At 38.7% G+C, this 27,334-nt stretch overlaps 1 protein-coding gene and 1 pseudogene across 1 annotated transcript; one reads left to right on the top strand and one right to left on the bottom strand.

The window, feature by feature from the left end:
• Positions 1–565: 565 nt before the first annotated feature.
• On the bottom strand, positions 566–10,303 carry C1H5orf46 (chromosome 1 C5orf46 homolog). The gene is made up of 2 exons (XM_057748275.1): positions 10,159–10,303; positions 566–1,219 (listed from the first exon to the last, which is right to left on the bottom strand). Exons 1-2 carry the CDS (start codon positions 10,226–10,228, stop codon positions 1,080–1,082), a joined length of 210 nt encoding a protein of 69 aa, XP_057604258.1. The 5' UTR covers positions 10,229–10,303; the 3' UTR covers positions 566–1,079.
• A 16,133-nt stretch (positions 10,304–26,436) lies between these two features.
• The window catches only part of LOC130842284 (eukaryotic translation initiation factor 3 subunit E-like), a 31,997-nt pseudogene continuing 31,099 nt past the window's right edge, over positions 26,437–27,334 (top strand).

Genomic DNA, 27,334 nt, shown 5'->3' with positions numbered 1-27,334 from the left:
AAATTAGGTACTACATACACAGCACTTAGCGTAATGCCTAAAACAGAAGTACTCAGTTTATGCTAGTTACTTATAGAATTACTTTCTCAAGTCTAACATTTCTGTAGTTATGTTTCAATATCCATTCTCAGGAGAGAACTGGATAAGGAAACAGCAGGTATCTCTGAGCACTCAAATGAGACTGGACATAAGTCTCACTGTAGGATTAGAGAGTTTACTAGTCCTTTCTCCTGGAATTAGGTTCAGTAAAGCTCACCCTTCTCATGAGTAACTAATTGCATGATTCCATGGTTCCTTAGATTTTAGTGCATTTAAGTCCTTCCTTTCACAAGTGGAACTTACACAAATCAAGTTCTAAGCAGAGTAGTGACAGGACCAGGTCTCCTCACTTTCAGTGCTTACTTGTCTCATTCCACAATTGTGCTCCTTCCCTTAAGAGAATCTTATTAAGTCAGTGACTTTGAGATGATAAAAATACACCTATTTAAAATTAATTTAAAAGAAAGACTGTAAGAACAAAGCAAAAACACACAAAAAAATACACCTTTTCTGCTTATAAGTAAACATGGATGCCCAAATTTATTAAATAAATCAGACAGACACTTTTTCCTTTGTTCAATATATTATTTTTGGGTTGTAGGTTTTTAAGTTAAAATCATTTGGGGAAATCACTTTGATGAATGTTTTCGTTTATCACCCTATTCAAAAAATCCTCTTGAAAAAAATAGAGAAAAAATGAATTATGATTTAGACTGATCAGGAATGTTAGAATGATCACTAAGATATAACATTTGAGCACTACTTTTCTTCTCCAAGTTTTCCTATGTCATTAAGCAATAAGATCTAAGATTTCCATAATAGTTCAAATTTGACAAGTCACGTGTGCATAATTATCTCTTTAAATCTATTGGTTTGGTGTTTATTCCTGCAAAGCATTATGAAATCCCAGGGTCTGAATAGTTGAATTTTCTAATCATAGGGGTCTGTGGTGTCTTCACAGAGCTTGTCTTTGGATTGGATTTTACAAAATCATTAGACTCAGCAGGTGGACAGAATGGAGTCGAGGTTTGTCTCAGCGCTCACGTGCCGCTCCTCAGGGAGCTGAGGACGAACGCCACGGCATTCTCAATGATCTCTGAGCCCAAGAGGTTTAGGAATTTGGGGAACTCTCGTTGTGGGTTTTTGTTTGAGTCATCTGGCTTGCCAACTGGTTTGTCATCTGAAAAACAAAACAGAATCTCAGGAGTGATTCTCAGCAATAAGAAAGGGAAGTTTCTTCTATTGTAGGGAACCCTAGAGCCATTTATACCCCCCTCCCCACTAATTATATAGCCTTATATGGTTATATTTATTACACCTCTAATGCCTGCCTGGTTATTGTCTTCACGTGCATTACATCATTTATTCCTAAAACCAAAGAGACCAACAGATATTGATGCTTAGATAGACATTGGTTCTCTTTCCAGATGAGAAAACTGATGCTCCCAGACGTTAAGTAACTTGTTCAGAGTTAAAGCAGCTGGTAAATGCCAGTGCCAGGGCTGAAATACAGAATGCTTGGTTTTCATGTATTTTTCTCATGTAATCCTTGGGCCTGTGGAAATGATAATAAGGAGGATGATATAATAATAGGTAACGTTTGCTGAGCACACCTGTGACAGGCAATCTATGTGCATTATCTCATTTTATTCTCATAGCAACCCTATAAAGGAGGAAAAATTATTATTCCCAGTTAAAGGTAAAGAAATGGAAGTTGAGAGAGGTTTAGAAGGGGCTCAAAGTCATAGAGTTGGTAAGTGGCAGAATCAGAATTCAATCCCATGTTTGTCTGTTATTAAAATCCAGGTTCTTAAGCACTCTGTGATGAACTGCATAGTCTTTGACAGAAAAGGTATGATCTAACTACAAGTGTCTTATAAGATTTAAAGTAGTATAATAATGATGACAAGGAAAAATTCTATCACTCGTACAGCATGTGATAGTTCTGTAAATAATGATTTTACATCTACTGCGTAATTTTAAGCTTGGGCAACCTTGTGGAGTATGCAGATTTTAGCTCACTGGACTCAGAAACTGAGAACATTAAGTGACTTGCAGAAGATCTTCCAAGTAGCAAGAGAAGATGGGACTGTAACTGCAGATCTCTTACTTTGATATTTAATCAAGTGCCTTTTGGAATGCGGCCAAATATCCAGAGAGTGAAGCTGGTGAAATGCAAGTTCTCTTGGTGGGTTTTGGCTTTGCTTAGTGATCTAACTGGTTCAGGAGATTAAAAGCAATAGAAGAGGGCAGTTAAAAGGTATAAATGGCCTCCCCTTTGCACACTGGTGCCAGGATGAAGTAGGACCTTTATCTTTTAGTTTTATTGTAGCTTCACAAGTAGTGTTGGCAGATTTGGTAAATCAAAACAGAGGGTGCCCAGTTAAAGTGGAATTTCAGATAAACAACAATACTTTTTTAGTGTAAAAATGACCCATGAAATATTTAGGACATACTTAAACTAAAAAAATTATTTAGTGTTTATCTGAAATGCAACTTTAAGGGGGGGCCTTCTATTTTTTCTGTCCATCCCACCACAAATTTTGACTCAAGTAGTCCCAACTTCTAAACAAGGTACCCCATGACTCTGAATGAAGGAGATGTAACTAGCTTTTGGTGTGGAGCTTTTGGCTGTCAAATTAGCGAGAAGAGTTGCATTTATATTATATCCTAAAATAGAAACTCTTAGTAAAAAATATGGCTCTCAATTCTGCAAATATTTATTGTTTACTATGCCACAACCAAAGATTTGATAGGAGTGCTACCAATCTGGGACGTATAACCAAGATCAATATACTAACCACCAAGTATTCATTTCTTCAGCCGTTGGTTTTTTCATTCAAGTGTTTTTGAGCCCACTATTATGTACATAGCATATGCTGCTAAGAGTCAAGGTAAAAATGGACATATATGGACACGACCCTTACGTAAAGCACAGGGCAACCATGGTAAACAGAATTGCTTTGTTTTCATTACAGGAAGGAGAAGTCAGAGAAGGCATTTTTTTTTTTTTTTTTGCATTTATTTATTATTTTTTTTTTATTTTTTTGGGGGTACACCAGGTTCAATCAACTGTTTTTATACACATATCCCCGTATTCCCTCCCTTCCTTGACGCCCCCCCCTCGAGTCCCCCCCACCCTCCCTGCCCCAGTCCTCTAAGGCATCTTCCATCCTCGAGTTGGACTCCCTTTGTTATACAACAACTTCCCACTGGCTATTTTACAGTTGGTAGTATATATATGTCTGTGCTACTCTCTCGCTTCTTCTCAGTTTCCCCTTCACCCCCCGCCCCCTCCCATACCTCGAGTTCTCCAGTCCATTCTCTGTATCTGCTTCCTTGTTCTTGTCACTGAGTTCATCAGTACCATTTTTAGATTCTGTATATGTGAGTTAGCATACAATATTTGTCCTCTTTCTGACTTACTTCACTATGTATGACAGATTGTAGTTCTATCCACCTCATGACATATAGCTCCATCTCATCCCTTTTTATAGCTGAGTAATATTCCATTGTATATATATGCCACATCTTCTTTATGCATTCATCTGTTGATGGGCATTTAGGTTGCTTTCATGTCCTGGCTATTGTAAAGAGTGCTGCAATAAACATTATGGTACAAGTTTCTTTTGGGATTATGGTTTTCTTTGGGTATATGCCCAGGAGTGGGATTACTGGATCATATGGTAGTTCTATTTGTAGTTTTTTAAGGAACCTCCAAATTGTTTTCCATAGTGGCTGTACCAACTTACAGTCCCACCAACAGTGCAGGAGAGTTCCCTTTTCTCCACACCCTCTCCAACATTTGTGGTTTCCAGACTTTGTGATGATGGCCATTCTGATTGGTGTGAGGTGATACCTCATTGTGGCTTTGATTTGCATTTCTCTGATGATGAGTGATGTTGAGCATCTTTTCATGTGTTTGTTGGCCATCTCTATGTCTTCTTTGGAGAAATGTCTATTTAGGTCTTCTGCCCATTTGTGGATTGGGTTATTTGCTTTTTTGGTATTAAGCTTCATGAGCTGCTTGTATATTTTGAAGGTTAATCCTTTGTCCGTTGTTTCATAGGCAATTATTTTTTCCCATTCTGAGGGTTGCCTTTTAGTCTTGTTTATGGTTTCTTTTGCTGTGCAAGAGCTTTTAAGTTTCATGAGGTCCCATTCGTTTATTCTTGATTTTATTTCCATGATTCTAGGAGGTGGGTCAAAAAGGATCTTGCTTTGATGGATGTCATAGAGTGTTCTGCCTATGTTTTCCTCTAGGAGTTTTATAGTGTCTGGCCTTACATGTAGGTCTTTAATCCATTTGGAGTTTATTTTTGTGTATGGTGTTAGGAAGTGTTCTAATTTCATTCTTTTACATGTTGCTGTCCAATTTTCCCAGCACCACTTACTGAAGAGGCTGTCTTTTTTCCATGGTATACTCGTGCCTCCTTTGTCAAAGATAAGGTGCCCATATGTGTTTGGGCTTACTTCTGAGTTCTCTATTCTATTCCATTGATCGTCCTTTCTCTTTTTGTGCCAGTACCATACTGTCTTGATCACTATGGCCTTGTAGTATAGTTTGAAGTCAGGAAGCCTGATTCCACCAATTCCATTTTTCCTTCTCAAGATTGCTTTGGCTATTCGGGGTCTTTTGTGTTTCCATACAAATCGTAAGATTTCTTGCTGTAGTTCTGTGAAGAATGCCATTGGTAATTTGATCGGGATTGCATTGAATCTGTAAATTGCTTTGGGTAGTACAGACATTTTCACGATGTTGATTCTTCCAATCCAGGAACATGGTATGTCCCTCCATCTGTTTGTGTCGTCTTTGATTTCTTTCATCAATGTCTTAAAGTTTTCTGCATACAGATCTTTTGCCTCCTTAGGCAGGTTTATTCCTAGGTATTTTATTCTTTTTGTTGCAATGGTGAATGGGATTGTTTCCTTAATTTCTCTTTCTGCTCTTCCATTGTTAGTGTATAGGAATGCAAGAGATTTCTGTGCATTAATTTTGTATCCTGCTACTTTACTAAACTCATCAATGAGTGCTAGCAGTTTTCTGGTAGAGTCTTTAGGGTTTTCTATATATAATATCATGTCATCTGCAAAGAGGGACAATTTTACTTCTTCTTTTCCAATTTGGATTCCTTTGATTTCTTTTTCTTCTCTGATTGCTGTGGCTAACACTTCCAAAACTATGTTGAATAACAGTGGTGAGAGTGGACACCCTTGTCTTGTTCCTGTTCTTAGAGGGAATTCTTCCAGTTTTTCTCCATTGAGAACAATGTTGGCTTTTGGTTTGTCATATATGGCTTTTATTATGTTGAGGTAATTTCCTTCTATGCCCATTTTCAGGAGAGCTTTTATCATAAATGGATGTTGAACTTTGTCAAAAGCTTTTTCTGCATCTATTGAAATGATCATATGGTTTTTATCCTTTGATTTGTTGATATGATGTATCACATTGATTGATTTGCGTATATTGAAGAATCCTTGCATCCCAGGGATAAACCCCACTTGATCATGGTGTATGATTTTTTTAATGTGCTGTTGGAGTCTGTTAGCTAGTATTTTATTGAGGAGTTTTGCATCTATATTCATCAGTGATATTGGTCTGTAGTTTTCTTTTTTTGTGACATCTTTGCCTGGTTTTGGTATCAGGGTGATGGTGGCCTCATAGAATGAGTTTGGGAGTGCTCCGCCTTCTGCAATATTTTGGAAGAGTTTGAGAAGGATAGGTGTTAACTCTTCTCTAAATGTTTGATAGAATTCGCCTGTGAATCCATCTGGTCCTGGGCTTTTGTGTGTTGGGAGATTTTTAATCACTGCCTCAATTTTTGTACTTGTGATTGGTCTGTTCATGGTTTCTATTTCTTCCTGGTTCAGTCTTGGAAGATTGTATTTTTCTAAGAATGTATCCATTTCTTCCAGGTTATCCAATTGATTGGCATATAGTTGCTTGTAGTAGTCTCATGATGTTTTGTATTTCTGAGGCGTCCGTTGTTACTTCTCCTTTTTCATTTCTAATTCTGTTGATTTGCATCTTCTCCCTTTTTTTCTTGATGACTCTGGCTAATGGTTTATCAATTTTGTTAATCGAGAAGGCATATTTTTGATGCTCAGGTACTAGGATGTGCTTTCATCACATGCCTAATCCTTATTCAGTTCAGTGATAGGATTACAATTTTATAGGAGAAAAACAGATATTCAGAGAAATTAAATGACTCACCTAAAGTCACACATCTAGAAAGTGGCTGAGCCAGGGTTTGAACTTAAATTTTTTAAAAATTTCACAGAGCACGTTCCTTATGTGATATAATACTGCCTTCAAGCAATTGTTCCCTGGAGACATTTACCAGCTGTGAACCAGAAATTCCTTGCATGAAAAGTGAGTTCCTTTTTTCTGTGTTCCTATCTGCCTACTTGCATAACAACTTAATTTTATTATTTTTACTTTAACTTTTTATTTTAATATGACGCTAAATGCTAACTTTTCAAAATGCCAGGAGTCCTGGATTGCAGTGTGTGTGAAGATCAAATCCTTGGTTCCAGCCCTTGGATGGGATATATAATGAAAGGTATTAGAGTGTGGCGGGTGATGTTTTGGAGCCCTATATACCTGTTTGACTCTTGCCTTCAGCAAAAAAATTCACCAGGTAACCATGTAAACAATATTTAATTACTCTGTCTCTCAGTTTCTTCATTGTGTTACTGTCAAGATGGAAAGATACTTTGTGATGTATATCATATATATGTATGTATATATATATGTGCATATCTATATATGTGTATATCTATATTGTATAAATCACTTCCGGCAGTATCAGGTCTAAAGTAAGCCCACAATAAATGCTTACTGTATTATTATTGCTGTTGTTCATAATAATAGCAACAGAATGATTCATAGTAGCTTTCTCCTCCAGTGCTTAAAGACATTATGAAAATTTAAAAATGCTGCTAACATATTAAGAAATTTGAAAATGTTGAAAAATAATAAAAATTAAATTTGACATACCAGAAACAAATTATCAAAGCCAATAGTTGAATATTTTCTCCTTTCAAATATAATATGGGGTAGCCTCTATTTCCATTAATTACCTGATTGAGTTTCTTAGTGAATATAATCATAAAGTTATGAAAAAATATAGTAATGCTGATACTTATACAGTTTTTATAGTTTACAAAATGATTACAAAAGTATGATTATTTCGGCGGATGGTAACCTGTGAGACCAGTAGCCATGCGCGGCTTGGAGGAGCCCGGGCCTCGCCCCACAGCGACCCTGTGCAGGTGCGTGAGGCCGGCTCTGGAGACAGGGAATCTTTTAACTGAGCCAATTGGTTACTTGGAACCCTGTTTCTCAGCTAAGAATGGTACTCCAAGGCAGCCATCCATTTGTAGCCATTCACCGGCTTGTTTGAGGATTAGAAAAAAGCATTTTTAATAATCCTGAGCATTTCTTGATGGACTTAGAACAGTTTTCTCATGTTTGGATTTTGTTTGTTTTTCACAAAAATGGTCATTTGAGCTGTAAGGCAAAAATGCAGCCTCCCAGGCTGAATAGTGCAAAGACTGGCGTTTTCTCTACAAGGAGCCCACATCGTCCCAGTGCAATAGGACTGACTGTGGCCAGAATGGAAAAGGTAGAAGGTGGAGCCATATACCTTTCTGGAATTGACATGATTCATGGCACACAGGTACTAGACATAAAGCCCTACATAGCTGATTATGACTCGCCACAAAATTTGATTGAGCCTTTAGGGGACTTTAATTTACAGAATAACAAATGTAAACCAAAAACTGTGTCCTGGTGTGATGGCAAGACTGATAGCTGTGACCAGCAACCGCTATCAGGGTGCGAGGAACCACAGCCCTACAGCGGCACTAAGGAGAAACCTATATGTCCCGAAGATAGAACTTCGGGAGAAAATGATGCAAAACACAACAACACAGCAGAAATCCAGCAAAGCTCAGCTGAGCCCAGGGAGAGAGCAGCAGATTTGGGTGAAGAATCAGGAAGTGGTCCGAGTGCTAGGGTGGCAGAGGGGCAAAGTGGCCCACGTCACCTGGAGAAAAGCTTTTCTGAGAAACAAGCAGACAGCGGGCTGAGGAGAGGGGAAGCAGTAGTGGTCCCACAAGGACACAGCGCAGAGATGCTGCCCCAGGCTCTTCCGGTTTACTCCTCACGCGGAGATGGACCTTGAGCACCTCAGCTCAGCTGAACCAGGTGTTGGTAAGGCTTCATTTAAATATTTTCAATCAGCGGAGGAGGCAGGGCTGCCACTGAGGCTGTGTTGTCAGCCGCCCCTCGGTCTGCAGATCTTCGGAAACCCTGCCAGGATCGTCTTTTCTGCTTTACCGTAGACGTAGCACGCGTCACATGCTGGTTTGGTGATGGCTTTGCAGAGGCCCTAAGGATCAAGCCGGCTTCTGAGCCTGTTCACATGAGTGACCCTGCAGAGTCCTTGGTGTCTCTGGGATCGCGAGTAGCCTCCATCGCGTCTTTACCACAGCCTAGTGACTTCAGTGTGGCTGTCGAATTTTCTGCATAAGCTAATGAGGTGCCTTCCTTGCAGAAAGAAGCAACACTTTGTGATCTCACTGCTTGGATTGATGTCGGTTGTTCAGAATATTTATTTGAAAAACATGTATTTTAATAAACTAAGGGATATAGAATTTGGAGAAATTGCCATATCAGATCGCTTTTGATCAGTTAATATTGAAGAATCCAAAGCTGATGCTGTGTCATTGTTTTCTGAAAGAAGTCAATTATTCTTGGCATTTGATAAAACTGGACAGAAGCTGGGGAGGGGGAGATGTGTTCAACAATTCATGTTGGTTTTTTTGTCTGAAAAAGCCTGATGTCTCTATTTTATTCTCAAACTGTTACGCTATCTTAAGAAACTAATAAATCAAAACCAAATGGTTATAAAGATCAGAAAAAAAAGTATGCTTATTTCACCTGGTGCAGTTGGTAATCATCCCATTTTACAGATAAGGAAATTGAGGTTCAAAGCAGTGAACCGATTTAACCAGTTTCAAAGTTCGTGAGAGACAGACCTGGAACTGGTCTCTAGGATATAAATCTCACTTTTCACTCTACCACGGTGATTACTTTAGGGGTAGATGGACACAGTAGTCTCTGAGGCCATCCCTGCCGTAGCTTTGTTAGAGCGTCTGCCTGTGTGTTGTGCCAGTGGACAGTGGGGTGACCGAGCTTGGGAGTTCTGCCAAGTTATATTTAGAACAGCTCAGAAGGCTCTGTTACTATTTGTACTGTCTGTGTTTTCTGACCTATCATTCTGAATACAGACAAGTTAAGAGCTCACTGTCTTCTGTAGACCAAAAATTAATTAATGAGAATTCTGCATGCTGGCTTTTGGTCCTCTATGTGCTTGGAACAGACATGAAAGAAGTGGATGCTTTATAATAGAAAGAATCAAAAGACCTGGGTTTCAATCCTAGGTGTGCCACTTCTACCTGAGTCTATGTTCAAGTAACATTCCCTCTGCAGGCTCAGTTTATTTACCTGCAAAAAGGAAAATGATAAAACTGTGCCTGTTTACTTAAAAGGATTATGAGAATCAAATGAGATAATACATGATAACAATAACATTTAACATTTATTGGATGCTTATGATGGACCAGATACCTTTCCAGTATGTTCAGTCTCTCTTTTTTTAAAGTTAACTACTGATATTCCCTTTTAAGTGTGGCGCCCATAGAGGTTAAATAGCATGCCTGAAGTCACATCTCTGATTAGTGGTAGAGTCCGGCCTAGGAGTCTTATTCCAGACTCTTTGCCTTTGAATATTAATCATTAAAAAAAACACCCCCAGCTCTCAAGGAATTTATAATATAATAGTGTCAGCTTATCACATGAGGGTATAAGAAAAAAAATGATTCTAAACCTTATACACTCACTGAGGATAGAGGCTGTAACTGAAGCACATTTGAATAAAAGTCCTACTTTCTTTTGTTAGAAGACCTGCCTCTTGTCTCCCAGTCCCGTGCTCTTTCTGCAGTGCCCAAAGTTCCCCTCTCTCCCCTTTCTGTTCTGGATCAGCACCACTGACTTCCTCCAATCATGGCTAACTACTGCACAATGCATGAGCTGCGATTGGAGGTACTTACCCGCCTGGCACGTGAGGATTAAGACAAGCAGTCCCCAAACAATTATCAGCTGAAGCCTTGAGACAGCCATGTTGGTAGCAGTGGGTATCGATGCAGATAAGTTGTTCAGATGCACCCGAAGCTTTGATCCATTTATAGGGCATTTATAGGTGACATCATCTGCTGTGGAATTCAGGTTGTTGCATAAGATATTGACTCAACTTGCTTTTGGATCTCTACCAATGAGCCCTGCCCTATCTTTCAAACCAAGAGTTTTACAGATAGGGAAGGAAAAGCCCTCTTGGTTTTTCCAAAGTGTGTTTATAAGTGGCACTAACATTAGAGAATTAGAATCAGGCAAAACTGCTTTTCAGTGCCAAGGAGGAAGCAACAAGCCAGTTGGTGAGGTGCACCTACTCGCCTCCCCATGCCCTCTGCTCCTCTCCCGTGCTTTGAGCTAGTGTCTTGTCCCCACGTGGGGATGTCCATTTGCACCCCCATGCTGTTGCCCATGCCCTTTGTTTTTCCTGGGATATCATCCCTATTATCTCCCCTTGGCACATTCCTACTTATTCCTCAGGCTCAGGTTCAGATGCCCTCTTCTCTGCAAAGCTTCCACCATGGCCATTCTACCCTACTCCAGATAGTTGCTCCATCACCTGCCATACCCGCCTTGGCCCGTTGTTTGGGAACTAAGTACTTTAATACCTCTCTTCTCCTTTAGCCTATAGATCTGTTAAGGGCAGAGTGTTTTATTCACTTTTGAATTCTCAAGGAAGCTCATACAGTGCTTGGCATTGGTCTCAGCTTTGACTTCACTTCCTTGGGAAGGTTGTTCTGGTTCTCCCAAGCAGAGCTAACTGTTCTTCTTATGTACCTGATAGGTACCTGTTTAAATATCTCCACCAATTGCCTGTAGGCTCCTTGAGGGCAAGACTGTCTTTTCCAGAGTTGAATGTATATTACTCAAGGCCTATCGCAAACATTAAAAAAGAGAAAAAAATAATTGAATTACTGCACTCAGTGTAAAGGAATATTGGGTTTGAGATGGTGTCATATAGCTCAGATGTAAAATACCCTTTCTTTTGGATACAGACATTCAAGGGGATAAAATTTGGTTCAAGTCTAGGTGATATTGGTTATCTTGAAGAACGCTGTAATAAAAGGGTTACCTGGGATGAGGACTTGACATTGGTCCCTAAACTTATAGATCGACCAAAACTTATACGTTGTGAGTGTCAGAGGGTCATTTTAATAAATGGTGAAATTAACTGAGGTACTGAAAAAGGAGGCTTGTTTAGTGTCACAGGCCCAAAACTAGGCCCTCTTTCTCCTAGTTTAGTACTTGAAAGCCATCAGGCCGCTCTGCTCGCTCTCTTCCAGGCCTCTCCAGCCTCTCCTATGGTCCTGTCTCTCCTGTACAAAGGTTTGTCACCTGGAGATAGTGTTCGCAGCAGGGAATTTCAGCAAGTTAGATTTGTGCCATCAGGGACACTGCTTAGGACTGAGCACTGTGTTGTCCAAGGGACCAGTGGGGAAATAACATTCAGGTTAGCCTTGCCACAGACCCTGACAGGGGACTCTGTTTGCCTGGAAAATGCTAATAATACCTTTTACTTTGCACATGCTTCAAGTCTTCAGGGCTTAATCCACCCAGAAGGGGGCATATTTTTTTTTCTAATTCACCACAAGAACACTGTACAGGCAAGCAAAGGCTCTGGATATTACAATCTAGGAGAGAAGGCTGCTGGCTTCTCAAAGGTATCAGCTAAGTGGGGCATGCAGACAAGTCCCAAATCAGCTTCTCTCAGAGGTCTGTTGTCAAGGAAATAGCACCATCCTGAGGGTTAGGATTGCTGGCTTCTATTCCTGTCAGTACCCCTGATTAAACACCCTCCAGACCTGACACTGTTTTCTCTGCTGTGTTCTTATCACTTCTCTTCTTTCGGTTGATCCCTTCTAGCTTCAGATTTCAGCTAAAACGTCTTTCTCACTCTCTTTTTTTGTGAGAACTTCTGTGACCCTCTAATCCAACTCAGATCCCTCTATTATAATCTTTTATACGCTCTGTATTTGTCCTTCTTAGCACTTAAGTATTTTTTGTTTGATTATTTTAATGTCTCTCTTCCCAAGAAATCTGGTGTATGTTGTTCACTGAGCTAGCTCTGGTTTCTAGGATAGTGCCTTATACAGAAAAGATACCCATCAATATGTACTGAATAAATGAGTTAATAAATAATTTTCAGAAGATAAGCATGGATTCATGTAAGTAGTTCTAACAGTTATTATCTGTGTGACTCTGGCAAATGACTGATACTACTCTGAGTCTCAGATTCCTCATCTGTAATATTGAGACATAATTTCTTACCTAGTTATCTGCACTATCTTAAAGATACAGGAGATAACAGATAAAATGCCTGGTAAACTGTAAAGAACCTTTAATGTGTGCCATATCAAAAGCATTCAGGAAGTTGTGATTTACCCCACATTGGCATAAGCAAATGGATTTGACTAGGTAGAAGAGAAACTGAGATTATGAAAGACAGTTTTACCCAAGTTGGGAAAATGTAATGAGGACCTTCTTACAGAATGCCATTCTAGTTTGGCAAGAAGATATGAAAATAAAGGGAGTATGGCATGCTGTAATACCTATGAACATTTCCATGTGTAACTGAAAGTCAGCAGAGTTCTTTCTTCAGGTGGGAAATAGTGTAGTCTCATTGGGAAATCTCATAGAGAGATCTTGATGTGTGTGTTAGTGGTTAAAAGCATGAACTTTGGGCTCAGACATCTGGGTTTAAGTTTCAGATTGCCACTTACAAGTTGTGTATCTATGTGATCTTAGAAATAGTCCCTAATTTCTTTATGCCTTGGATCCAATGTCTACAAAACAGGAATAATGATATCTGTCAGGGTTGTTATGAAGATTGGATGAAAAAACACATGCAAACAAAGCAGTATCTTGTATATACAAAGTGAGAAATAAATAGTAAACTTGCTTTTCTACTCTATTCTATCCTATTCTATCCTGTTCTACCTTGGATTGTTCCAGAAGGGAGGGACAGTTAGCCAGGCAAGCAGCATTAGGGATGTTACTAATAACAATGAGAAGAAGAGTAATAGTAATAGTAGCAGGCTAATGTTGTTAACTCCAGGCAGGTGTCAAACTAGATAAAGTATATCAACAGAGCTATCGAGAGGCTGCCATTATTATCCTAATTTTATTTTATTTTATTTATTTTTTTAAATAAATTTATTTATTTATTTATTTATTTATTTATTTATTTATTTATTTTATTGGCTGTGTTGGGTCTTCATTGCTGCACATGGGCTTTCTCTAGTTGGGATGAGTGGGGGCTACTCTTTGTTGTGGTGCGCAGGCTCCTCATTGTGGTGGCCTCTCTTGTTGCAGAGCACAGGCTCTAGGTGCTTGGGCTTCAGTAGTTGTGGCACATGGGCTCCATAGTTGTGGCACATGGGCTCCATAGTTGTGGCTCACGGGCTCTAGAGCACAGGCTCAATAGATGTGGCACACGGGCTTAGTTGCTTTGCAGTGTGTGGTATCTTCCTGGGGCAGGGATCGAACCCATGTCCCCTGCATTGGCAGGCAGAGTCTTAACCACTGTGCCACCTGGGAAGTCCCTATCCTAATTTTTTAGTAGGAAATTCAAGCTTGGAGAAGTTAAAACATCTGACTAGCATTACAAATCATGTATGAGCCAGAGAAAGGAATTGAACTCAAGGACATGTGACTTCAAAGTTTGTGCTTTTTTTTTTTTAAATAATTTTTATTGGAGTAGAGTTGATTTACAATATTGTGTTCATTTCAGGTGTTCAGCAAAGTGAATCAGTTATACATATACCCATATCCACTCTTCTTTAGATTCTTCTCTCAGATAGGTCAACGCATCGAGGAGAGTTCCTCATCAAGGTCTGTGCTCTTAACTGTTATATTATTTGCACTGGCACAAGCTCAGTGCTGCAACTGGTGGAAAGCCTGGCTCAAACAAGGAACCCTGCCATCACCAACCTGTTTATGCACAGATTCATCTGTATCTGCTCTGGTTTCCCCCATTAGTCTCTAGATTTCCCATTGGCCTACATCATTCACCTCTGTTTTAAGCTCAGTTTGATGTATCAAAGGTGCAGGGTACAGAGTGCCTTCTCAATCCTTGGTAGAAAATGAACTGGAGATAGGGCTGCAGAATTAGATACAGAATGTATCATTAAATTTGAATTTCAGATAAACAGTGAGTAATTTTCTAAGTATAAATATGTCTCAAATATTTCACAGAACATACTTTACTGAAAGAAAATTTGTTGGTTAGCTGAAATTTAATTTTAACTGGGCATCCTGTACTTTGTTTGCTGAATCTGGCACCCCTACCTGGAGAGGCCCTCATCAGTGTTTTCTTACATTAAACCTCAGATCAGAGAGTAAAGGACAGGACTGAGGGGGATCAAAGAAATGATTGAAAGGTAGTATATGAGAAGTTAAAATCATATAAGGAAATTGGAAGTTACTGAAAAGCACCAGTTCCTCTTTAATGTCATATCTGGAGCATATTTCACTCCTGTGTTACTCATAAGAAAATCATCAGCCCCTCTCTTGTTCTTGGTTCACTCTACCTAAATTTTCAGACCAGCCCCAAAAGGGATGCAAGTGGCTGCAGGAAGAGCTCCCATTCCTGTGGTATCCATATGCTGAGGAGTGGCTAGTCTTTGTCACCCTAATCACCTTTCTACACATACCTTATAACTTATTCAATCCTCATGCCACCCATCAATTTATTAATTTCTTATTCAATGGATACCTCTTAAGCTTGCGCTGTTTGCCAGGTGCTCTGCTAGGCACCGGGGACAAAACAGTGCAAAACACCAGTCCTGGACCTTGCCTTTGTTGAGGAGGTAAACAAGTAACCAAACAATTGCAATATAAATATGAGAAATGCTGATGGAGGTATGAACAGATTCCTATGGAAGACTATCAGGGAGTGTTAACATTGCCCAGGGAGGCAACCATGGGGGTATCATTTGTTTGGAGCCTGGAAAAATGGGTTTGTAAGTGTTCACTATGCAAGCAAGGTATGGAGAAGGTGCTTTAGGTAGGAGGAATGGCATCTGCAAAGGCATGGAGGCGTGGAAGAGCAGAGCGTATTCCTAAGAATGACCCCTCAAATTCCTGAGTGTTGATATTAGAAGTGAAAATTAAAGTGAGCTAACTGAATTTTGAAATATGTTTAAATTAATGAACATGCTAAGAAGAGATAATAGAGAAAGGGAGGGAGGGAGAAGAGGAAACAGAGAACACTGAGGGGAGTAAGAAATCACAAATCACTAAGTATTAGAGCTCAGAGTCAGCTTTCCCCTGCTCTTGTTTCCCTATTCCAGTCTCAGGTAAGCACATTGCCATCATCCAATTACCCAAAGTGCAAATTTTCTTTAACTCTTTATTTTCAGCACAGAACCCATTTGCACACAAAGTCCTATCAATTCTCCGCTCAAATATCCTTCAGCTTTATAAATTCTCTTCATTTCCACAACAAATGTTATCATTTGGGCCATTGTCTTGACTATGGCAACAGTAATCTAGTCTCCCTGATGTATGCCTCCCTCATCTCCTCCACATTGCTGTCATTTTTGTCTTTCTAAAAGATAATTATGTTTACATCTTCTGTCATTTCCCATCTCTAATAATTTCCATGCCTCCTTACTGTGTATACCTAAAGCCCTTCATGTTTTATTCTCAATCAATATTTCCAACTTTATCTTAGTTGTAGTATAGAATAAGTGCTAGAGCACAGGGTCTGTAGTCAGATGGCCTGGATTCCATTTCTGATTTCATCAAGCTAGTATTTACCTGGCATGTCCTGGAATGCTCACTCTGCTTGTTTATATTCGGTCCACTATGAAGGGTCAGTATTTGTATTCTCATTGTTACATAGTATAATATCCTCCCAGTCCTTTACACTGTGATTTGGCAAGTTGGTAAAACTCTCCTAATTTCAGTTCTCCATCTTCATTATGAAGATAACAAACGTGTCAGCCTCACAAAATTTTTATAGCATAAATGAGATCTTGCTACAAAGAACTTAGCACAGTGTGATCTAATACCTGTTACTATTTGCATTATAACCTCCCACTACTCGCTAAGCACATAACTTCCCCTGCTACCTCACTAGGCAAACCTCCAGACTGTTACTTACTCTATCATTAGTTTTGCATGAACTATCCAACCCCAACCAACTCAACTTCAAATATTACATCCTTCAGAAAAACATCATGGTCATATTCCTGACCTAATCCATGGCAGAATTCACCATTTCTGCTGTGGGCCCACACTGCACACACCTCTATTGTAGTATGTATCGCATTGAATCATAAGTTATTGTTTTGTTTGTGACACCTTCATTAAGCTACAGGTTCCTCAAGTGTGGGCCATGCCTATTTATCCTCAAATACTATTTGTCTACAGCCATGACGAGCAAGTAGACGGTGATGAAGAAATGCAATGTGTTCAATGGATGCTCATCAAATACTAAATGGACAAATGGAGCCAGTGGCACACATGATTCAGGAGCCTCACTGGAATGAGAGCCAAAGCTCAGACTAAGAGGCCAGGTATAAACAAGGAAGGTTAGTTAAGTGTCTAGTGGCTTTTGTTTTTCCAGCAGCTGGAGCTATGGCTGAGGGTGGAGGCAACATTCCAGAAGAGGTACTTGGTCACGCCTGTGGCACATGGGATGGAATGAGGGGGAGTTAACAAAAAATTAAGCATAAATTAATCACACGGAAATAGTGACTTTCCCCCAAATTATGAAGACACTAGCACTAAATTCACAGTATAAAAATTTCTATGCCAGTCATATATAATTTATCTTTGCCAAATCAGCATATAATAATACTTAAATCACTAGCTTTTTCTGGTATCAAATGATGCAGTGGACACAGAATTGATTTGAAAAGTATAAATTGTCAAACTATAAATTGAAAACTATAAGTTGAAGAAATACTGTGATTAATTAATGTCTATTGAGTCAATAATGAAGATAGGATTTCCCTGGTGGTCCGGTGAGTAAGACTCCACACTCCCAATGCAGGGGGCCCGGGTTCGATCCCTGGTCTGGGAACTAGATCCTGCATGCTGCAACTAAAGATCCTGCATGCTGCAACTAAAGATCCTGCGTGCTGCAATGAAGATCCAGAGCAGTCAAAATAGATAAATAATTAAAAAAATAATGAAGACAAAATAGACCCATAAAATATTTTTATAATCTAAAAGAAGGCAAAAAGTAGGGGAAAAGAGAGACTTCCCTGGTGGTACAGTGGCTAATCCACCTGCCAATGCAGGGAACACAGCTTCGATCCCTGATTCGGGAAGATCCCACATGACACAGAGCAACTAAGCCCATGTGCCACAACTACTGAGCCTCTGCTCTAGAGCCCGTGAGCCACAACTACTGAGACTGAGTGCTATAGTTACTGAAGCCTATGTGCCTAGAGCCTGAGCTCTGTAATAAGAGAAGCCACCGCAATAAGAAGCCCGTGCACTGCAATGAAGAGAAGCCCCCACTCACTGCAACTAGAGAAAGCCTGTGCACAGTAACGAAGACCCAACACAGCCAATAAATTAATTAATTAATTTAAAAATAGGGGAAAAAGAATAGATGGAATCAAAAGAAAACATCTTACAACATTGTAGATTTTAACACAGCCATGTTAATAATTATATTAAGTGTAAACAATATAAACCCATCAAAAATAAGACAGATTGTCAGACTATACTGTACACAGAAACTCACGTTTTATTTTTTTTTTATTGGAATATAATTGCTTTACACTCTTATACCAGTTTTTGAGGTACACCAAAGTCAATCAACTGTATTTATACACATATTCCCATATTCCCTCCCTCCCTTGACTCCTCCCCACGCTCCCCATCCCGGCCCTCTAAGGCATCATCCATCATTGAGTTGATCTCCCTTTGTTATACGGCAACTTCCCACTGGCTATTTTACAGTTGGTAGTATATATATGTCTATGCTACTCTCTCATTTCCTCCCAGCTTCCCGTTCACCCCCCGCCCCCCCAACCTCGTGTCCTCCAGTCCATTCTCTGAATCTGCATCCTTATTCTTGTCACTGGGTTCCTCAGTACCATTTTTTTTTTTTTTTAGATTCCATATATATGAGTTAGCATACAGTATTTGTTTTTCTCTTTCTGGTTTACTTCACTCCGTATAACAGACTCCAGGTCTATCCACCTCTTTACATATAACTCCATCTCATTCCTTTTTATAGCTGAGTAATATTCCATTGTATATATATGCCACATCTTCTTTATGCATTCATCTGTTGATGGGCATTTAGGTTGCTTCCATGTCCTGGCTATTGTAAATAGTGCTGCAATAAACATTGTGGTACATGTTTCTTTTTGGATTATGGTTTTCTCTGGGTATATGCCCAGTAGTGGGATTACTGGATCATATGGTAGTCCTAGTTTTAGTTTTTTAAGGAAGCTCCAAACTGTTTTCCATAGTGGCTGTACCAACTTACATTCCCACCAACAGTGCAGGAGAGTTCCCTTTTCTCCACACCCTCTCCAACATTTGTTGTTTCTAGATTTTTGATGATGGCCATTCTGACTGGTGTGAGGTGATACCTTATTGTGGCTTTGACTTGCATTTCTCTAATGATTAGTGATGTTGAGCATCTTTTCATGTGTTTGTTGGCCATCTGTATGTCTTCTTTGGAGAAATGTCTATTTAGGTCTTCTGCCCATTTGTGGATTGGGTTATTTGCTTTTTTGGTATGAAGCTGCATGAGCTGCTTGTATATTTTGGAGATTAATCCTTTGTCCGTTGCTTCATTGGCAAGTATTTTTTCCCATTCTGAGGGTTGACTTCTTGTCTTATTTATGGTTTCTTTCACTGTGCAAAAGCTTTTAAGTTTAATTAGGTCCCATTTGTTTATTCTTGATTTTATTTCTATTATTCTAGAAGGTGGGTCAAGAAACTCACTTTAAATATAAAGACATAGATGAGAATAAGTGAATGTGAAAACGTACATCATCAAACACTAATCAAAAGAAAACTGGAGTGGCTTTATCAATACCGGAAAATGTGGTATTCAGATCAAGGAATATTACCAGAGATAAACAAAGTCATTGTATAATCATAAAGGAATCAATTCCTTAAGAAGATATAATAATCTTGTATGTGTATGCAACTAACAATTGAGCCTCAAAATCTATGTAGCAAAAACTGACAGACAAGAAAGGATAAATAAACAAATCCACAATTAAAGATAAAGGCTTCAAAACTAGTCTCTCAGTGGTTGATAGAAGAAGATAGAAAATCAGGAAAGATGCAAAAAACCTGAATACCACTATTAACCAAATTGACCTAAATTACATTATAAAATATGATACCCCAAACAGTGGAATACACATTTTTTGTTTGCAAGGGAAAACATTGTTTAAGACAGAGTTATTGGGTCATTAAATAGCCTTAACACATTTAAGAGAGTTGTTATAAATATACTTTGTATTATTTCTATAATGTGATCAAACTAGAAATCAAATAATCAGATATGTCAAAATTTCTTAAATATTTGGAAATTAAATTTTAGAAGTCTTAAATTATCCATGGATCAAAGAGGATGTCCCAAGAGATATTGAAACATATTTTGAATTGGATTAAAAAAAGCTATTTACAATAGCCAGGACATGGAAGCAACCTAAATGTCCATCAACAGAAGAATGGATAAAGAAGATGTGGTACATATATACAATGGAATATTACTCAGCCATAAAAAAGAACAAAATAATACCATTTTCAGCAACATGAATGGACCTAGAGATTGTTGTACTGAGTGAGTGAAGGAAGTCAGACAGAGAAAGACAAATATCACATGATATTGTTTATATGTGGAATCTAAAAAAAAGGGTAGAAATAAACTTATTTACAAAGCAGAAATAGGGTCACGGATATAGAAAACAAATTTATGGGAGAGAGAAATTGGGAGACTGGGACTGATATACACATACTACTATATATAAAATAGATAACTAATAAGAACCTGCTAAATAGCACAGGGAACTCTACTTAATACTCTGTAACAGCCTATATGGGAACAAATCTAAAAAAAACGAAAGTGGATATATGTATAACTGACTCAGTTTGCTGTACACCTGAAACTAACACAACATCATAAATCAATTATACTACAATAAAAATTAAAAAAAATATATATATGAAAATTTATGGGAGCAGCTAATGCAACGCTTAGCAGTGAATTTATAGCATTAAAAACCTGTATTAAAAGAGAAAAAAATCAATAACTTCACCTTCTACCTAAGAAACTAGAAAAAGATCAAGATAAACTCAAATGGAAGAAATAACGATAGCGATAAGACCATGAAACAAACCGAGAAAGAGGAAAATCAGTAAGACCAGAATCTGGCCCTTTGAAAAATACAATAAAATTGATAAATATCTGGACACACTTGCCAATCAGAGAGACAGAAAGAGAAATTAAAGACACAAATTACCAGTATCAGGATTGGAGAGGGGATATCACTGTAGACCGTACGGTTATTAAAAATAATAAGAATGTGAACAACTCTAGGCCCATAGATATAACTTAGATGAAATGTGTTCCTTGACACAAACTGAAGAAGGTCATTCATGAAGAAATTGCTCGTTTGAATAGTTCCATATCTATTAAAGAATGATATTCATACTTTCAAACTTTCCAATAGAAGAGATTCCAGGATAAGATAATTTCACTAGTAAATTCTGTGAGGGAACTAATAATAATGGATCTACGGAAGACTCATCCCGAATGCAGAAGAGGAGGTAACAGCTCCCCACTAATTATTTTAAGAGCTTTACTGAGCTATATTTCATAAACTATACAATTCAACCATTTAAAGTGTACTGTTCAATCTTTTTGAGTGTATTAATGGAGTAGTCATAATCAATTTTATCCTTTTTTTCATAGCCCCCCCCCCAAAGAAAACCCCCTATACCTATTAGTAGCCATTCCTCATCTCTCCCTAATCCTTCCCCCTCCAGTCCTAGCCAATCATTAATCTGCTTTTGGTCTCTATAGATTTGCCTGTAATGGACATTTCATATAAATGTAACCATATAATAAATATGTGGTCTTTTGTGCCCAGCTTCTTTCAATTAGCATAATGTTTTCAAGGTTCAATTGTGTTGTAGCCTGTATTACACTTCGTTCATTTTTATTACCAAATAATATGCTAATGTATGGATATTCTAAATTTTATTTATCTATTCATCAGTTGATAGAGCTATGGATTGCCTGCACTATTTGGCTATTACGGACAATGCTGCTATGAGTATTCGTGTACAAGTGCTTAAATGGACATATGTTTTTATCTCTCATAAGTATAGACATAGGTAGGAGTAATATTGCTGGGTCGTATGCTAACTGTGTGTTTAATCTTTTGAGGAATGGCCAAACTCTTCCAAAACAGCTATACTATTTTACATTTTCACTAGCAGTGTAGGAGGGTTCTAGTTTTTCCATATCATAACCGACCGTTGTTGTCTTTTTGATTCTAGCCATCCTAGTAGGTGTGAAGTAGTATATAATTTTGATTTTGACTTGCATTTCCTTAATAGCTTAATACTGAGTATCTTTCATTGTGCTTATTGGCCCTCTCATTTTGTGAGACCAACGTTGCCCCGCTCCCAAAATCAGAAAAAGAAACTACAGGACAAGAAAATTGCAGATCAATATCCCCCAGAAACATAAACATGACCCCAAAGAAAGTACTAGCAAATCAAGTAAGTTAGGCTCATAGCTGGAATGCAATTTGAAAATCAATAAATGCAATTTATCATGTGGCTAGATTAAAGAAGAAAACCCATACAATTATCTCAGTAGATACAAAAATTGTTTAACAAAATTCCATATGCATTATATGCATATACTTCTCAACAAACCACGAAGAAAAGGAAAATTCCTCAACTTGATAAAGAGAATCTATAAAATATCCACAGCTAAGTTCATGTTTAATATTGAAAGATGAATGGTTTCCTGCTTAGATTAGGAGCAAAACACAGATATCCTCTGTCATTACTTCCTTTTGATATTGCACTGGAAGTCCTTACCAGTGCAGTACAGCAAGAAAAGGAGTCAAAAGGCATACTGATTGGAAAGGAAGAAATAAAATTCTTTCTATTCACAGAAGACATGACTGTCTACGCAGGGAATCCTAACTAATCTATAAAAATGCTGTTAGAACTGATAAGTGCATTTAACAAGGTTGCAGGATGCAAGACTAAGATACAAAAGTCATTTGGATGTTTCTGTGCTTACAAAGAACAAATAGAAGTTGAAATTAAAATATATCATTTCTAATAGCACCCCAAAGCATAAAATACTTAGGAATAAATCTAATAAAATATGTGCATATTATGCATGCTGATAACTATACAACTTTGTTGAAAGAAATTTAAGAAATGACCAAAATAAATTAAGAGACTTAGCATGCTCTTGTACTGGAATACTGAATATTGATTGCTAAGATGTCAATTCTTCCCAAAGTGATTTTGCCAGAGAAACTGACAAAGTGATTTTAAAATTTATATGGAAGGGCAAAGAACTAAAATAACCAAAATAATTTTGGAAAAAAGAAGAACAAAATGTGAGGAGTCACTCTAGCTGATTTTAAGACTTCTATAAAGCTTAGTAATTAGAATAGTATTTTATTAGTGAAAGGATAGGCATATCCATGGAACAGAATAGAGTCGAGAAATACATTCACACTTATATGGTCTGTTGATTTTCAACAAAGATGCAAAGGTCATCCAGTGGAGAAATGATAGTCTTTTCAATATTTGATCCTGAAACAATTGAACATTCATACCCAAAAAAACAGAAAGAAAGAAAGAAAAACTGTCCATCTATACCTGTATAATAACACAAACATTAATTCAGAATGTGTCACAGACCTACATGTAAAAACTTAAACTCAAAAATTTCTAGAAAAAAATACAGAGGAAGACCTTTTTTGTCCTTGGGTTAGACAAAGATTCCTTAGATGTAACACCAAAAACCTGATACACTCACACAAAAAAAGACACTACTAAGAAAAAACTAAAACAAGCTTGCTGGTAGGAATGTAAAATGGGAAAATAGTTTCACAGTTTCTAATAAAGTAACATACCTACTTAACCATATGACCCAGCCATCCCATTCCTAGGTATACTCAAGTGAATACGTATTTATGGTCACACAAAAAATGTACATGAATGTTTATAGCCTCAAACTGGAAATTATTCAATGTCCCTCAGCGGGTGAATGGATAAACCAACTGTGGTATATCCACATAAAGGAAGACTACTCAGCCCAAGTAGGAATGGCCTGCTATTCATGCAGCAGCATACTGTGTAATTCTAATTTCATTTATAGACATTCTGAGAATGGCAAAACTACAGGGAAAGGAAGCAAATCTCTGGTTGCCAAGCATTGGTCAGGGAGGGAGGGGCTTAGTATAAATGGGAGTGAGGGAACTTTCAGGGTTATGGACATTTTATGTCATGAGTGAGGTGTTTGTTTTGTTTTTGTTTTGGCCGCATTTGGGTCTTTGTTGCTATGAGGGCTTTTCTCTAGTTGTGGTGAGCGGGGGCTGCTCTTTATTGCAGTGCGTGGGCTTCTCAGTGCAGTGGCTTCTCTTGTTGTGGAGCGTGGGCTCTAGGCACGTGGGCTTCAGTAGTTGCAGTACGTGGGCTCAGTAGTTGTGGCTCACGGGCTTAGTTGCTCCGCAGCATGTGGGATCTTCCTGGCTCAGGGATCAAACCCATGTCCCCTGCATTGGCAGGAGGATTCTTAACCACCGAGCCACCAAGGAAGTCCCCACGAGTAAGGTTTTAGTTATAATTTTTTTTTGTTTGGTACAACTCACAGAACTTCATGTTAAAAAGGGTAAATTTAAACTGTGTGTAAATTATACCTTAATATTTTACCATATGTAAATTACATGCAAATAAAGAAAAAGAAAAAAATACTATAATAGCCTTGTGGATGGTGGAGGTAGTCAGAGTGGTTGGGATGTACAGTGGGGTGGTGGCTTATATTCGTATTCCAGCTATGCAGCTAAGTTGTTTTTCCCTCTTCTGGGCCCAAGTTTCTCCGTTTTTTCCAACGAAAATGTTGAATGGGATGATGACTAGAATAAAATGCCTTCTAATCTTGGCATTCTATGGTGACTGCAGATCTGATTTCTCTAGCTGCTTTGTATTCTCTCAGTCTTTGGGACCCTCACTTTGGTTGAGGTTTGGGCTAGGCTTACATTCTGAGCCATTACCATGCATAACAGGTAGGTGTGTGTTGTGGATTTCTAGGGCTGGAGTTATTCTTGCCACCACCTTTTGTCCTTCACATGCTTCCTTTACCAAGCTGAGCTGTGAACAGCTACCATCAATAGTTACCTAGAGCCATGGGATTAAAAAAAACGAAACATCCATTTTGCACACTGCCAGGTATCCTATTCATTGCCTTTCTTGATAGAATGGTTCAATACAGTCTAGTAAGATTAATTCCTGTTCCTAAGGCCCTCTCCCATGTGAGAACTCATGCATTCCTCACAATTACCCTACCTGAAATGTAGGTCAGAGTGGGTGTAATTATCCTCATTTTGTAAATTATCAAAAAGAAAAAAACAAAAACAAATTAATAGCAACAATGACAAAGTAAAACAAACTAAGGCGTAGGCATTTTAATTCGCTAATCTACTGTCATGCTATAGTAAGGGAGAGCTTAGACTTGAACTGAGTTCTATCTGATGCAAAACCAATGATAAGAATGCATTTTACTTATTTCTAGTCTGAAATATGGGAACCTGGTTACTTCTCATAAACTTATTTATTAATTCCTGCATTTACTCATTTATCTACAAATATTTTCTGACCTATACTCAGTAGAGAGGACTTCACATAAGATACAGCCATCACTGAAAAATAAAGCCATGGGAATAGGTGAGACTATTCAAAGACAGTGGATAGAATTAGACCTGCACTTACACAGGAACTTGAGAAATATCATCATGTAAGGACCCCACAAAGCAAGAAGTCCCTGTAGGAGAAGTTTAGCAAAAGCTGCCAGAAATAAAGAAGGAAAAAGGATATTTAGATGCTACAGAAGCTAAGGGAAGAGAGACTTAATGGAAGGGGTACTATTCTGCTGTGTTGGATATGGCTCAGAGATCAAGGGAGATAAGGATTGTGATATTTTACAAATCGAGCAGCGAGGTCTTTGGTCACTTGCAGGAGTACCAGGGGAGTGGTGGTGAGAAGCCTCATTACATGCTGTGAGAGAATCAAGGAAGTAGATTCCATGAGAAGAAGCATCTCTCAGAGCTGGTTTCCTTATCTGTGAAACACAGGTGTTGACAGCCCCACTCCATTTCAGAAGTACATGAAATGTAAAGAACATTACTATAAAGCAGACTATGATGAAGTCATGATCTTGGCTTAGAGAGGAGAAAGAGGGAAATCATTTTCTGTTCTTGCTCATTCTGCTGCTTCCATCTTAAATGTCCTGTTGAATTTATCATTGCATATTATGAAACTATTTAAAATTTAAAGTTTCATGTAATTGGGAAGGCTAAAATCAGGGTTGGAATTACTCTCAAAGGTTGCCTTCAGCTCATCAGCTTCTTGGAGCCTCATTCCATTGTTCCCCCAAGTGCGCATCCAGGCTCTGCTTTTACACTTTCAGACATGGGCAGTTCACTGCCTCTTCAGACAACATAGTGGTTGCTCCGTGGCATAGGCTTGTCTCTGAACTCAGCTCTGCCTGCGAGAAGCTCAGAAATCAATGCCCCAGAGGCAAGTGTTAGTGGAAATGGAAAATGCTGCTTTTAATCAGAAAGCCAGAAATCTGGGTAGAAGGCAAACTCAGTGTCCTCAAAAACCAACTCCCAAGATTTTGCTCAGTCATGAAAGTTTTTAAAGGGAAAGAGGGAAGTAATCTCAGTTAATCATTGAGATAGGGTGTCAGAGTTTTCACCATCCCCCACTGCGGGTAGGCTCATCAACTTCTTGTGTTCTTTTTTTTAGATACTATTCCATTCACATGGTTTGTTCACACAGTTTGTTCTTGAGATTACTGAGGGGGAAGCCAGGGAAGAGATCTGGTCATCTGTGAATTACTGTTTCTTCATTTCTACTTCTTTGATCTATAGAAAGAACCAGAGGGTTAGGCAAGGTATTGCGTGATCAAAAGATTTGAAAGTTGTGCTTGGGCCAGAGATGAGTAGAGCATGGGGGTGCCTCGTTTAAGGTGAGTTACAACATAGCTCTGCTAAAGTGAGGAGAGAAGAGGGGCCTCCTGCAGAGAGTTCTTTCCTGCCAGAGACTGCTTATAAATCCCCACTTGTCAGAAGCTCATTCTATGTCTACGGAATAAGAAATGAAGGTCTGTCTCCTGTAACTTATTCATGCTGACACAAAGTGCCGTATTCTTAGTGTGGAAGATGTTGACGTGGGTCTGTCGCGTCTCTTTGCTGGCAGTTTGAGTTGCCCTTTTACAAATAGGGGAAGAACAAGTTACAATTATTTTGATGCCCACAAAGATGTAGATTATTATGAGCAGTAGTGTTAATCCCATTCTCTTAAGGCCAGTTCTTGGAATTGTGCTAGCCATGCATTCAGGACCGCACAAGACGGAGCAGCTTCTGTCATGGCTGCGGTCCGGTCATCATACACTTAGCTTGTTCCCTCTGGTGGCAGCTATATTATATGTAAAATGACTCAGGAATGTGCATCAGATACTGAGTCTGTGACTTTATTGTCCCAATCATTAACTGCTTGAGCCTGCTCTTTTGTGCCTCAGGGAGGCCTGGGAGAGTTCAGTTTTTCTACAAACAAGAGGCAGGGGGCATGGAGGAACCCTGGAGGTTGAGGGGTGCAGGAGGCTGCAGGGTTCTGCTCTGTTCCAGGCTCTGAAGTCAGGCAGGACTAGATTCGGTTGCCGCTCTACCAGTGATATCTTGGGCAAGTTACTTAAGCTCTCTAAACTTCAGTTTTCCTATCTGTAAAATGGAGATTATAATACTTAGCTCTCAGACTTGTTAAGAGACTCAAGTGTGATGACACGTGGAAAGCAAACAGCACAGCCTTCGGCACAGAGAATACATTAAAAAATGATAGATTTTTTCA

The sequence above is a fragment of the Hippopotamus amphibius genome, chromosome 1 (genome assembly GCF_030028045.1).
Source record: "Hippopotamus amphibius kiboko isolate mHipAmp2 chromosome 1, mHipAmp2.hap2, whole genome shotgun sequence".
Classification (NCBI taxonomy): Eukaryota; Metazoa; Chordata; class Mammalia; order Artiodactyla; family Hippopotamidae; genus Hippopotamus; species Hippopotamus amphibius.
This window is presented reverse-complemented; position numbering and strand designations above follow the sequence as displayed.